The sequence below is a fragment of the Bacillus rossius genome, chromosome 15 (genome assembly GCF_032445375.1).
Source record: "Bacillus rossius redtenbacheri isolate Brsri chromosome 15, Brsri_v3, whole genome shotgun sequence".
Classification (NCBI taxonomy): Eukaryota; Metazoa; Arthropoda; class Insecta; order Phasmatodea; family Bacillidae; genus Bacillus; species Bacillus rossius.
In genome coordinates, this window is record NC_086342.1 from 3,822,348 (window position 1) to 3,837,296 (window position 14,949).

Consider the following 14,949-nt stretch of genomic DNA (forward strand, 5'->3'; position numbering starts at 1 on the left):
ATTGAAACCAAGATGATAAAGGTAGAACAATGCATGGGAAATAAAGTTGCTCCCCACAATCATTTCAATAAAATAATTTTACGGCAGCGACAAGTTCTGCGGGGGTTGTAGCAATTTTTTTTTTTTAATTTTACATTGTTCACACTCTCAGAGAGTTCCACCTTAAATAAGGGATCTGTTATTTGCAACAAAACAATAAATCGTTCAGCTACACTTTCAAAGGCGTGTACTAGCCACGTAAACAAGTCTTCAACTTTATTTCATAAGTCGTATACACGTCTTCAACTTTATATCATAAGTCGTATACACGTTTTCAAATTTATAAGTCGTATACACGTCTTCAACTTTATTTCATAAGTCGTATACACGTCTTCAACTTTATATCATAAGTCGTATACACGTTTTCAAATTTATAAGTCGTATACACGTCTTCAACTTTATATCATAACATAAGTCGTATACACGTCTTCAACTTTATATCATAAGTCGTATACACGTCTTCAACTTTATTTCATAAGTCGTATACACGTCTTCAACTTTATTTTAAGTCATATACACGTCTTCAACTTTATATCATAAGTCATATACACGTCTTCAAATTTATTTTAAGTCGTATACACGTCTTCAAATTTATATCATAAGTCGTATACACGTCTTCAACTTTATTTCATAAGTCGTATACACGTCCTCAACTTTATATCATGTCGTATATATCTACGTCTTCAGCTTATTCGTACATGAAGAGCCTGCAGTGTTGCCAAACGGTCGTGTGCTTCCGTGTTGGAGCGCTATCGCCAGCCGGAGGCCAGAGCTGCGGGTTGCTTCCGCTTCCGGCGCAGCGCGTGAGGCCCAAGGTCACCGCTGAGTGTCCAAGGTCATCGCGGTGCCCCCTCCACCCGACAAGCCGGGCCGCGAGGAGGCGCTGGTAGCGATTTCACTTGCGCACCGTTAACACTTCAATTATACGTCGTTAGTTAGACAGGCACTTGTTTGAGAGGGGTTAGCCATCGCCATCTTCCCATTTCAAACATTGCGATACCGCTTGCAATAAAGCTTACGTGCCTAATTTTTAGTACGACATAGCACAGGACTTAGATCCTTACATGTGTTGATGTATTTTTTACTCTTGTGTTCAAGTCAAAATTATTATCAAACGTGTTTAAGTACAGTTGCGATGGTTTGGTAAATGTCTTAAAGCTGTTGGTGTATTTTTTACATTGTAATGCATAAATTCGCATATGCATGCATGTGTATTCACCACAACTGTTAATTAATTTTACTACAATCGTTGATTAAAATTACATTAACAATAGATATTTTTATTTGCACTACTTCCAAATATTTCTGTTTTTGTAGCTTATAAGCTGTTAATGAACAATTTTGACTTTCGAACAACTTCAAAAGTTTATCACCTTTAATTGTTTAAAAAAATATTTCTAATATTCTGATGTAATTCGAGGAGCATCGAACTCAAGACCTTTTGGTTGTTAGTCTATGGTCTTAATCACTGAAACATTCTGCACACTAATAGATTGTTTAGTAATGGGATTATAACACTCGTAACCTAATATAAATAATATGGCATTTTATCAGTATAACTTGCAAAATACTATTTTTGTTGCACTTTTACAATGACGTATGAGTGTGCCTTAAAGTACAGTAATTTTACACTTAATGTATGTGTATTCATCTGAATGCAGAATTTCATATGTCAGTTATTGTAATAATAGAACAACATTCTTTTATTTTCACCAAAAACTGTAGCAGAGTTTGGTTTTCTATAAACATTTTTTTTGTAAAATTACACAACCTTTGTACGTGTGGTTTTAAGAATTTTTTTTACAGTGTATGCCAAAGACTCCTGGACTCGGAAAGATGTGGTCTAAGCGCCAGGATTTTGGTAGTGTCTGTACCTGTTACAGCGCGTCTCTCTAGCTTTTAGACTTAAGCTCGACCCAATTAGAATGATTTAAATCGTCCTGAACTAACCCCTTGTTAAACGTCGCTCCGTCTCGTGCGCAGCGATATTTCATCCCCGAAAACTTCCCGAACCCGAGAATTTCACGCTAATTTTCCCTCCGTTAACGTTAGTTATATAGGTTTTTTTTTTTTTTCATTCCCTAGGAATAAGAAATAAGAAAGGGACTCTTGTGCTGTAGCGACAGTGAATGATTGTTCTTGTCTGTTTGAGTTTCCCCAGCTTCTTTTGTGCGCTCTCTGCTAGCTCTGTTGAAAAGGATGGAAAAAAAAAAAAATGAAAATTTGAACAGAAAGATCGGCTGAAAGGATCGTGGAGCAGAAACCAAACTTTTCCAACGTAATTATAAAGTTGTTTTTTTTTTATTTTTTTATTTTTTAATATTTCCGTGTGATTTATAGAACACTCGAAGAGGAAGCATCCTTATGATTGATGTAGGTTTCAAATAAGAAATTATAAAACCACGTTGGAACGTAGCTCCTGTCGAAATAGTGCGAACGGTCCAAGTCCATAACCTGTGACGACGCCGACTAATGAGTAGGGGACTGCAGTTTTCGCGAATAAATCTGAACGCCTGTTAGACTGCAACAAGGTATACCCGCACCAGCGGTTTCTCTCTCGTGATTGGCGGCCGTCTGCGGGAGAAGTCGTTGCCTTGTTCGACCAAGCCACTCAGGACGCGTTTGCTTCCACGCTGAATTACTGTGATTGGTGTTGTAATAATTGCTGTATACCTGAAAGAAACTCACCCAATCACTCAACACGGACGATGCTGCAGGGTTTTAACTTTCAGCTAGTCTCGGATTCTTTTCGCGAAATATGCGTGGCCCTACTAATGAGATATTGCTGCTCCAGGGGAGACTGACACAAAAAAATTTATGGAACACTTGCAGGACGATTTCACGCGCGACACGAACGGAACACTTACACGCCACTTACTCTACCTCATGTGGTGTGGGAATGAGTCCCCCCCCCTCCCCCCCTTTCTGAAGCCATTACGCGAGTTGGAGAAGACTTTGCGGCAACCGTACGCTGAAAAAATTGATCTTACAAAAAAAAAAGGCAAGTTTATAAAATATAGCAAATTTCCTCTAGTTTAATTTATTACATAACTATTTTTTTTTATCGTAAAATGAGTTGGAAATGATATATTTACAAAAAGACTGTTTTTGGGAGGCATTTTTCTTTCAAAATGGCGGCGCGAGTGGCAAAGATAAGAGCTGGAATAGTGAAAAGGTTTTGTTGTCTGTCCGCATTCACTGTTGTTTTTTTTGAAACTGTTTCGTTGTTAGTCCAGTGTTAGTCTGTGCTGTCGTCGTCGTCGTGCTGTCAATAACCTGTTCAGGTTCATCGTTGAGTTTATCTGTTTGACATCAGCTGATTTATTTCTAGAGACCATGAAAAATTCGCAGGTTCATTTCGTGTCATGCTAAAATACAAATAATTATACCTTAGTGCGGCTTCTGCCATTGGTTCACTGTTAATCAGGAGGACTGAGGGCCAATTAGAGACCCTCACTCGTAGAAGTGTCGAATCACAGGTTACCCAGTCGAGACGACTCACAAGTCAGCAGCCGATGTACAGTTGGCATTTGCCCGAGTGTGTAGAGGATATTGGAGTCTATCCTGAAGTTCAATGAACCCGCGAATTTTTCCGGTCTCTATTTATTTCTTATTTGCATATAATGAATATTTTTTTGCCTTGGCGGACACAGTGGTAAACTGTCCAAGAAAGCGCATTGAAACACGCGCGTGTAACGACGTTAGGGCCGGCGCGGCGAGGGGCAGAGTCCTCGGCTCGCCGTGTTCCGGAGATAACACGGTCGGAGGCAGAGCACACACACGTCTCGCCCACGGAGGCCAGATAGTGCCACCAGCACTACCGTTTGAGGAGGTCGCTGGCTTATTTACCCGGCACACACCGGCGGCCGTATCCCCCCCCCTCCCCCCTCGGGCACCGCGTGACCCGCTGCAAGTGTCCCCATTGGGCAAGGGGCCTGTGTCGTGCAGGGTGTCCACAGTTAGTAACTTTCCTACTAGATCTAGTACTTTTAGTGGTCTAGTATATTTACGCTCAGATCTAGTACTTTTAGTGGTCTAGTATATTTACGCTCAGATCTAGTACTTTTAGTGGTCTAGTATATTTACGCTCAGATCTAGTACTTTTTTTCTTTGATATAATAATTTTTTAGTAACTCCAATATGTTTTATTATTAAGCGTAATTATTTCTAAAAACTATGGAATGTATGTGTGATATTTAAGTTAGAGCATTGCAATGTCATAATAACTTCCTAAATTGTTAAAACTATAACAAATTATAATTTAGTACTTTTTTTCTCGCATAAGTTGGTACGAAATAATTTTTTTTTCCTTGTGGACACCCTGCGCGCTGGAAGCCAGCCACGTCTCCGCGACAGCAGGCGTGGACGTCCCTGCGGACCGCTTGTTTCATGATGATACTTAATACTTATTGTATTGTATGAACACGGACGTCTCTCACAATTGTCGCATCTTCAACAGACCACATTTTCACCTTTGAATATATATACTGTATAGAAGTCGCCAGCCCAGGTTAAAATTTATAATACGGTTTTGAGGTAGTTGGTTAATTCACCGCCGCAATCGCCACCATCTCTAGGGCATCGACTTGTGGTGGTCCCTAGCGGATAAGTGTCGAACTCTTCAAACACCCCTGCCCCCTCCCGTTGAACTACTTTGAGCTGCAGTGAATGATAGATGGGGGGTGCGGGGAATGACAGCGGGCGACAGTGCTGCGCTCTAACGTGTAAATAACAACTAGGACGATACAGGGCGTTACGGCAGTGCACTGCAGCGGTGAAGTTCCCAAGCTGCTCTTCATACGCTTCTGAAAAACGTAGAGTAAATCCTATCCACTCGCGACTTCTATACAGTATATATATTCAAAGTTTTCACCGAGTTTCAAATCAATAATCAAGATAACTTCCAATCTCTCCCAAAATAGATTACCTGTTTTAAACACCAGAGACACAACATACCACTTCATTCTGATTGGATACCTCCCACAGAAATTGGAACGCTACCGAATACAAAAAACTTCCATGTGAACGGCGAGCGCTCTGCTGATTCTTCGAAAGAACCATCCCTACCAGCAGCCACGGAAGAGACCTTCCAAGGGAACTTCCATCGTGCGACAGTGCCGACATAATAACACTCGCCACGCTTAACTGGAAACTCGACGAACATGAATGTGCAACATGAAACAGTGAATCAAAACAACACAGTGCGATATTGAGCAGTGTATGTAATTCCCCCCCCCCCCCCCCCAATACATTTTCAAATGTAATTTTTGACGAAATTCCACCCATTTAAAAAGAGTTTTTTTTTAAACTAATTTTTTATTGAAAATTGGTCAGTTGTGCAAATACCAACAAAATGTAATAGATTTTAAGGTGGTGGAAACATAAAGAACATCGGCAGATATTGCAATAACGGTGAAAGAAGCAAATAAAAATGAGAGCCCGATTCTTTGTAGTTTGGTGTAACATGTTGCAAAATCGAGAAACAAATTAAAAAATGTTTGAAACCGAAACCTAAATGCAAGCCTTGTAAGTATACGTATCTCAATAGTTAAGCATAAACTTAGTGTTATAATATGTTTTAAAATGTTTCAGGTTAATTATTTCAGTAATGCCTTTAGTTTCGCTAAGACTGTGTTTCAGATTTAAAATTTTTTTATTTTTTCATGACATGCTACGTGTTGTATTTGTTGGTTACTGTGCGAGATACTACATAAAAAAAAGAAGGCTTTATTAGTAGAGACAGGAAAAATTCGCGGGTTCAATGAACTTCAGGATAGACTCCAATATCCTCTACACACACTGGCAAATGCCAACTATACATTGGCTGCTGACTTGTTAGTCGTCTCGACTGGGTAACATGTGATTCGACACTTCTATGAGTGAGGGTCTCTAATTGGCCCTCAGTCCTCCAGATTAACAGTGAACCAATGGCAGGAGTCACATTAAGGTGTAATTATTTGGATTTTTACCATAACACGAACTATTTATTATAAACGTCTGGTGCAGGCGAGAGCGACGCGAACAGCTGAGTGGAGAGACGCGCGTTGCTAGGCTCCGCCTGCGCGGCGCGCGTGACGCAACCCGCCGCGCGGTGAAGTCACGGGCCAATGGCGGGGCGCGCGCCCTCCCCTCCTCCGCCCCTCCACCAGGCCTGGCGGGTGACAGGGGTCGACCCCGCTCAGTTCTCGTCCGGCGGCGGCGGAGCGCGGAGCGGCGAGCGGCAGCAGTGAGATGGTCGAGCGGCGGAACTCGCGCGGGGGAAAGGGGGGACAGCGTGTGATGGTGTAGCGGGGGAGAGAGAGACTCAGGCTTCAAGATTCCCGTCGCCAGGGCGGACTGCTCGGCGCGGGTCGGCGAGGAGGCGGCCGGCGCGCCGGGAGACATGGGCCAGATCGGCGCGGACGTGAGTGCGCGCAACTGCCCACCCTTAGGCTGGGTTCACAATTTAAAAAATTAAGCGAGTGCATAGCAAGCCATGCACACGACCTGTGCGAACTGCGAAATCGGTTCACAATTGAATTCTTACTGTTAATTTCAGCTAATGAAATTTCGCGAACTATGCGACATCCGTTTGCAGTGTTAGTAAATAAACATATTAACTTTCAAAATAACGATAATACTATAATTATCTTGACATTTTCTTACCACAATATGGTAAATAAATATAAACATATTTATAGTCCCGCCAAAAAAAATACCCTGCTCTTCTCCCATTGGCTGTTGTGCCATGCGTACGCGACCGAAATAAAATATATTCATTTCACTCCTATGCACACACCTCGCTCCCGTGCACACGACCAACTTTCTGCTATTGTGAATCGTTAGGTTAGGAAACATGGCGTTCATATCCCATGCACACGACATACTGTTACTGTTACTGTTATTTTTACAATTGTGAACCCAGCCTACCCTCCAGGCGGAGATACGATGGTCCATCACGTGACCCAAGCGCGGCTGCAGAGGAAGGGCGCAGGGGGTGACAGCCCCTTCCGAGCGCAAATTATTACTTCTTATTTCTTTGTAGGGAGTATTAACGTTAACTTAAATACTTTCGTTAATGTGCTAAACTCTTATTTCAATCGAAATTTGTACGAAAAAAAAAAAATAATTTCAGTATTTGAGACCACATATTTTGTGAATTACCCAAGGGCAATTTAGAGACCCGTGAATTTCGCGGATTCATTTCGTGTTATGATAAAATTCAAATAATTATGCCTTAGTGCTGCTTCTGCCATTGGTTCTCTGTTAATCTGGAGGACTGAGAGCCAATTAGAGAACCTCACTCCTAGAAATGTCGAATCACAGGCCACCCAGTCGAGACGACTCACAAGTCTACAGCCAATGAACAGTTGGCATCTGCCCGAGTGTGTAGAGGATATTGGAGTCTATCCTGGAGGTCATTGAATCCGCGAAATTCACGGGTCTCCAGTCATGATTACTAACTGCATCCTCCTGTGTGTTGAGAGACCTGTCCGAGAGGTATTCCTGGAGCCGCCATTGAGTCGTGACCTGCTCTGAATTTTTGACAGACGGACCAATGGCCCTGACATTCAATTGTTGGCACAGCACAGTTACTGTGATGTTTTTGCGGTTCTCAAAAACTCATTCAATTCATTTTCAAACGGTGAAACTCTTCGGAGGAAATGCTAAAACAATACGAACGTAAAAAAAAAAAGACATGAATAGCTAACGACTGGAAAAAATTGGCAGCTTCATTGACCTCTAGGATAGGCTCCACGATCCTATGCGTACTCGGGCAAATTACACCTGCTCATTGGCTACTGACTCGTGACACCTGTTAACTGGGATGCTTGTGATTCGAGACTTCCCTTTGTTGAAGGTCTTTCATTGAAACCAGATTCCTTGAGATAAACTGTGGCCAAATAACTGAAGCAGCAAAAATGAAAAATTATTTGGATTCTAGCCTATCGCGAAATGAATGCGCGAATTTTTCCGGTCTCTGTGAATAGCAAAACCACAGCTATGTAAATCTCCGACAAGAAAAAAAGCAACGCGTTGCGTTGACGGACGGAAAGAGCGACGGACCATTGTTGACTCCGCCTGCAGAGACACGGCGTCTCTAGGCCCCGCTCCACGACGTGTCTCATGGATTATCTCGGCAATGCCCAGCTCTTTCGTTTTACGTTACTCCGAACGACCAATAGAAGCCGAGTATTCGGCCGCTGGGGTAGCTATGTTTGTTTACTGTTTAAGTTTATTGTTGTTAATAGCACAACGGCTAACATAATCACATATAAATAAAACATAGGTTTCGTACATCCAACACTGACAACATTTTAACATCGTGTACATACAAAATCACCTTGGTATACATATATACACCATCCGACTTATAAGTTGGTATTCAAGTCATTGCTGTCTTTTGCTTAACAAATGGTTTCGTAAGTGTTTCCTGAAGATTTTTAAATGTGGACATTCTCTAATGTAAACTGGCAAATTGTTGTATTCCTGGAGACCTTTAGCATAAATTGACTGTTGAGCTGAAGCAGTCCTCCTATATTGCAAATGGAACTTATTGCAATTAACGGTCGTACGCAGGGGAGGAGATGTGTAGGAATATTCCTTCCTCCCCCCCCCCCCCCCAAAAAAAAAAAACTATCATTCCCACCAACAAATGGAAATAATTTGAAAGTAAACCGGGAAAAAGTAGTTATATTCCCCCCTCCCAAGAAATGTTATTATGCGTACGCTCTTGGTTTTAATTACAAGAATATGTAGTGTTCCATAATTAATTTCTGGTTTTATTTTTTAAATATATATTTAAAACCTAACCATGTTTTGTTCCCGAGTCTCGACCTTTTTTTTTAAATTAATTAATTTTTTTTCGTAACTGCAAAGTTTCCGTGTATTGTGGAAACGACAGTCGGATAGTGAAACGTAAGTATCTTGCGGATCCGTTTATGTTTTTACGTGTCCGCATCCTCGTGCAGTGGGCCTAAGATCTGGTTTAAAAACATCTCAAGAACGCAAGAGGCATAATGTTTAACAGCCACTATTTATAGAGCACCGGCGAATGCACCACGCGAAGCGCAATAAAACAACGCTTTTTTTGCCTTTTGGCTTGCGTTTCCAAGAGCCATGTCTGAAGAGAAGTGTTCCGAAAACTTATAAAAACGCAGACCTTTGTGCACAGAAGCCCACGATGTTATTTTAATTACATACATTGTGTTTTCATTAGTTAAAAATTCACACGGTAAATAATTATATAGTTTTGCGATGTGTTTAAAAAAAATTTAATCCGAAAATACTTTTATTCTATGCTCTTTAACATCCTCTTTTCATTAAAACCGGCGGAGGTAAGAAATTCAAAATACCTTAGGAGATACCGAATTTTTTAATTTTCATCACAATACCTGTGCATTCATGCGGCGTTCAAAATTGTTTCTTGTTTACGAGTATCAATATTTTTTATTGGATATTGTTGCGCAAGTAATAAGTAAAAAAAAAATTACGTGAGTTCCTACTGTTTATCATTTGTCCTGGTTTGTTAGGTCAGGTCAGGTCAATTACATTATAAATACTGTCAAACTAAACAACCATTAAAATTAATTCATATTATTGTTAATGTCCGCTTAGTTTGAAAGTATTTATAATGTAACTGACCTCACCTAATCGACCATTTTAATTATTTAGGCATTCACGAACACACGGCAAAATAAAAAATGTCATCGGTCGAATGATTGCACAGGTCTTGTATTGCAAAATAAGAACGGCGATATCTCCTAAAGTATTTGTAATTTCTTATATCCGCCGGGATTATGAAAAGAGGAAGTTAAAACGCATAAAATAAAAGTATTTTGGAATTTAAATTTTTTTTTTTAACAAATATCGCCCAACTACATATTTACCATTCACACAGCGAAATAAAATAACACTTCTGAATCAAATCATTGACAGATTCATTAGTTTTCATTATAAAAATGAGTTATCAAAAATAATAAGCCGGTGGAAGAAGGTTTGTTTTTCTGCTTCGCAATTTCAAGTTGTAAGAACGCTGACGTCTGGCGAGTTGCGTGCTCACAGACGCTGCCTCACTCACACACCTGGCTCCAGTGCAGACGCCAGAAGCCTCAGTTACAGCTTTGAATATATATACTGTATAGAAGTCGCGAGTGGATAGGATTTACTCTACGTCTTTCAGAAGCGTATGATGAGCAGCTTGGGAACTTCACCGCTGCAGTGCGCTGCCGTAACGCCCTGTATCGTCTTAGTTGTTATTTACACGTTAGAGCGCAGCGCTGTCTCCCGCTGTCATTCCCCGCACCCCTCACCCATCATTCACTGCAGCTCGAGGTCGTTCAACGGGAGGGGAAAGGGGTGTTTGAAGAGTTCGACACTTGTCCGCTAGGGACCACCACGAGTCGATGCCCTAGAGATGGTGGCGATTGCGGCGGTGAATTAACCAACTACCTCAAAACCGTATTATAAATTTTAACCTGGGCTGGCGACTTCTATACAGTATATATATATTCAAAGGTTACAGGGTTCACAAACTGCGCGATGCCGCGACACACAGCTAACGCAAGAACAACGCGGTCGCCCATGAAGCACCGAAGTAGCAACACGTCGCAAACTAATTTTTTTATATTTTAAATAACAGATCACTAGAGCCACGGAAATTTCGCGGATTCATTTAGTCGCAAGCTAGAATGCAAACCTCCACACTGTCGCACTGTGTTCATGATTGGACCGCAGTTATCTGGACACGCCCCTCTACGACCGTGAGCCAACGATGCCCAGCTAGGAGAAAAGTAAGCGAATCAGGTAGTGTCAAATAACAAGGATAAAAATATTCTCGCTAAGAAATCAACCAATGGGAAAGTAAACATGGGTCGAGCACACCTATAACTTTGAATTCTATCCTGAGGCCAGAGGAATCCGCGAAATTTCCGGGACTCTACATATAACTAGCAAGGGCGCCCATATGATGATTTGTAGGGGGGGGGGGGGGGGGGCCAGACTTAGGGGTATGAAGTATTTTTAATATTTTGGAAGACAACTGCGGCTTGTTACTAGCCATAAAATAGTTCCAGTTCTGACCCTATTAAATTTTTTTGTCCTGTTACTAAAATACTAGACTACAGTACTCATTCGCCATAAAAAATCTATATTGGCTACTTTATTAATTAATTATTAACTATTTTATTGAAACAAATGAATTTTTAGCAACAAAAATGCAGGAATACAGTCCTTATACTTTTGCAGCGTCTCGGGTACACGGATATCAAGAATACAGTCCTTCAACTAATTGCTCTCTCTACCCATAAATAAATGTCGCGTACAAATTAAATTAAAATAATTATAAAGTTTAAAACGTGTTGGTCAAAAGATTCAACTTTGGGAGAGAAACGATTTAAATATGTTATCACAGTCAGAAAACAGTTGTTTTTAAATGTAACACCTGAACTACACTTATAATTATAGTCAAAACTTGTTTCACAATTAAATGTATATTACTATGTTTAGATATGAATCATAATTGCTTATCATTTAGAATTAGCACAGATGGATTCAGTAGTCGACGACTATAAGTTTATTTAGTGATAGAAACGCGCAGAAAAAGTTAGTTTATTATTTAACTAGACAATTTAACCAAACAGTATTTAGAGGTTAAGGAATTAAGTGACACCAAAACCAATGAAAATAATCGAAAATTTCTAAATGCTGACATAACTCATATATCAGCTTTCCACAGAAGAGTTTAGTTCGGCGCAATTAATCCACACAAAACAACTGGACACTATGTCGACGCATATTTTAAGAATATAAGAAGATCCACGTCACAGTATAATTTTTTTTTCGTGTCGTGTGATGCGGGCCCCCATTTGTGGTGCGGGCCCATAGGCTACAGCCTAGATAGCCTGCGCGTAAATACGGCCCTGATAAACCCTTAAATAAAATGTTCAGTACTTAACTTCAGAATTAAGAGTACATTAGAACCTCAATTTTACGGAGCCCGGACTCAACGAAGCCGCGATTTTACGAATACATTTTTCAGGAACCATCTAAAATTCGGAAAATTTGACACCAAAATATATTTAATAAAAAATTAAAAAAAACACTATGAAAACATATAAAAATATTAATTTTAATGCACAGCGTATTCATATTTTTAAGCTAATACTACATCCATTTACCGTTAGTGAATATTGTATACGTTATTGCGTCATCAAACTCAAAATCGAAAAGAAAAAAATGGACTAGGTACACTATTTGTCGCAAAGTTCGAAATTTCTTCGATTGAAAAATTATGTCAAGGCTGTAAAAATATTTATTTTACCGCAAATGAACTATACTCAACATTCCTTACCCATTCCAACATTTCCAGCTCGTGAGCATAGCAACTGAGCTTGAAACCTTGTGAAGCGTGAGAGAAAGAAACGATATTGAGTACCTAGCTACTTCCTCTCCTTTCCGCTAATATCCAGCAACCCATGCCATTAGGCATTATCTTGACATGTGTCGCATTCATTACCTTCGCTGCATCGGTTTCCCAGTAAAAAAACGCTCAAAAATGGTATAAGTGACGCAGCAAGTAGACGTGACGAGCGGGTTTTTAACTAAGCTTTTTTTAACTTACTATACAAACAAATAATTCCCTATGGCTATCACAAATTCAAGGGCTTCTCGCACTAAAATGTACTGTGTTTTTAATGAATGTCTGTCGTTACAGAGCAGCGTTTTTCTTCACCAAATAAGCCTATGATTAGAGACCGTAAAAATTCGTGGATTCTTTTCGAGACAGGCTGGAATCCAAACACGTTTAGCTTAATGCTGCGTCAGTGATTGGACCGCAATTTACCTGAAGGACTCTGAGCCAATGGCAAACACTCAACAAAAGAAGTATCGAATCATAATAATCGCAATAAACAGGTGTCCCGAGTCCGTAGCCAATAGCCAGGTGATATTTGCCCGAGTACATAGAGAATCGTGGAGTATATCCTAGTGGTCATTGAAACAGCGAATTTTTCCAATCCCTACCTATGATCACTTTTATGAAACAATACAGGTGTACACTGAACTGTGTGCTTGTTCTCCTCGATTATGTTACTAAAAGTGCGTTCATTAATATTTTTCAAGCTGATCTGTTAAAGATTAACTGATAAATATGATAAGGTGAAGTCCATAAAAATGCAAGGCAGGGAATTCTTCCAGCTCATCAACCCTACCCTGGATAGTCTCGTCTGTGTTCAGTCGTCTCTGGCAAGGAGTGGACAAGTTTGCAAACTCAAATATAAATTTATTTTAGTAGCACGCGTCTTACGAAAAGGAAAGATATCCAAGAAAGGCATGTCGGACAACCTACTGTCACCATACAAAAGTTAACATGATGCAATGCGTGGTGCAACTGTGTTTAGTCGCTGTGATGTCACTTTTATATCACTCGTGCAATGAGGCAAGTTGTGGAATGTTAAAAAAAATAAGGGGAACGCAGGGGAGGGCAGAGGGCAGACGGCAGTCATTGTTTTTACTATTTAATATTATATATATTCCGTTCAATAAATTATAACATGTATCTTCACGGTATGGGGTGTTTAAAATTTTATGAAGATAACGATTTTACGAATGCAATCCAAGCGTACGTAAAATCGAGATTCCAGTGTAAATTGCTTCCGAGTCTACTGAAGGTAGCGGAATCCTTATTCCTTTAAACACTTTTGAAGGGAAAAAGTGGTTTTCCTCTAAATTCAAAATTCCAACATAAATTTTACGTTTTAGACTTTTCTGAACAATAATTCTTATTTGAGTAACTTTAAAGGTGTTAGCTTACCTTAAAAATTGTGAATATTCTGAGCGGATGTGACGAATGAGGAAAACTAAGAAACACTACATAATAACAATGGTTTTTATCTTTACACTTTTCACTGATTTATTTACACTTAAGTTATCTTTACTGACTGAATACACTAAACTAAATCTAGACCAGATGCATAAAACTGTAGACCTAAAGACTATTGAAAAATCTCTGTTTTGAGATGTTATTTGTGAACATACACATTATTATGACGAAAAAGTAGCAAAACATTTCGCCGTCTACAAGCACATGTCAACTGTCGCGTCGTCTAACTCTGACTTGTCTAAATCTTTTGTGTTGTGTTATTGAGTGAGCTTGGGCAGGATTACGAAGGGGAATGACTCGCCACGGGCGTTGCGCTTGAACAGCGTTTTCTCCCTGTTCACAACACCTTATATCGCAGTAGCAGAAACTAATGCTTCAACTAACATAAAAAATGAAGTAGACATGTAAAAAACGATATACAATAATATCTTCGTGTTGAACCACTTCTACATAATACCGAATTTAAATAATTTTCTTTAAAGTAAAACACCTGACTACACTATATTTTTTTTTCCTTCCCTGAAAGCTAGGGGGGGGGGCCACGGCCCCCCCCTGCCCCCGGGTATGGGCGCCCTTGATAACTAGAGACTGGAAAAATTCGCGCTTTGGATGACCTCTAGGATAGACTCCACAATCCCCTACACACTCAGGCAAATGCCACCTGCTCATTGGCTATTGACTCGTGACACGTGTCAACTGGGACGCTTGCGATTCGATACTTTTTTTTTGTTTGAAGGTTTTTTTTCATTGGCTCAAAGTCCTTCAGATAAACTGTGAGCCAATCACAGAAGCAATATAAAGGTACAGTTGTTTGGATTATAGCATATCGTGAAATGAATCCGCGAATTTTTCCATCCTCTACAGATAACTAAAATCGTTCCGGGGGCGTATTTTGATGATTCAAATTTATTGCGAAAACGTGTGAAACTGTCAGTAATTCGGTTTAAAAAAAATTAAGTTGCTCTCACTGTGCGAAAGTATATTAACAAGTGAAAATGCAGGCAAAAAATCATTTAAAAAAATCATTGTAGATAAAAGGCGGGAACGTG

General features: G+C 40.0%; 1 protein-coding gene across 2 annotated transcripts in view; it reads left to right on the forward strand.

The window, feature by feature from the left end:
* Positions 1-14,949, forward strand: part of LOC134539241 (sestrin homolog) — a 230,481-nt gene that overhangs the window by 171,194 nt on the left and 44,338 nt on the right. Inside the window, exon 1 of one of the 2 annotated variants that reach the window (XM_063381052.1) lies at positions 6,228-6,442. The exons of the other annotated variant lie outside the window; for it this stretch is intronic. Within the exon in view, the coding sequence (XP_063237122.1) occupies positions 6,422-6,442 (21 nt within the window). The 5' untranslated portion in view covers positions 6,228-6,421. Of the gene's footprint in view, positions 1-6,227; positions 6,443-14,949 lie in introns of those variants that run through there. 2 annotated transcript variants of the gene reach the window in all.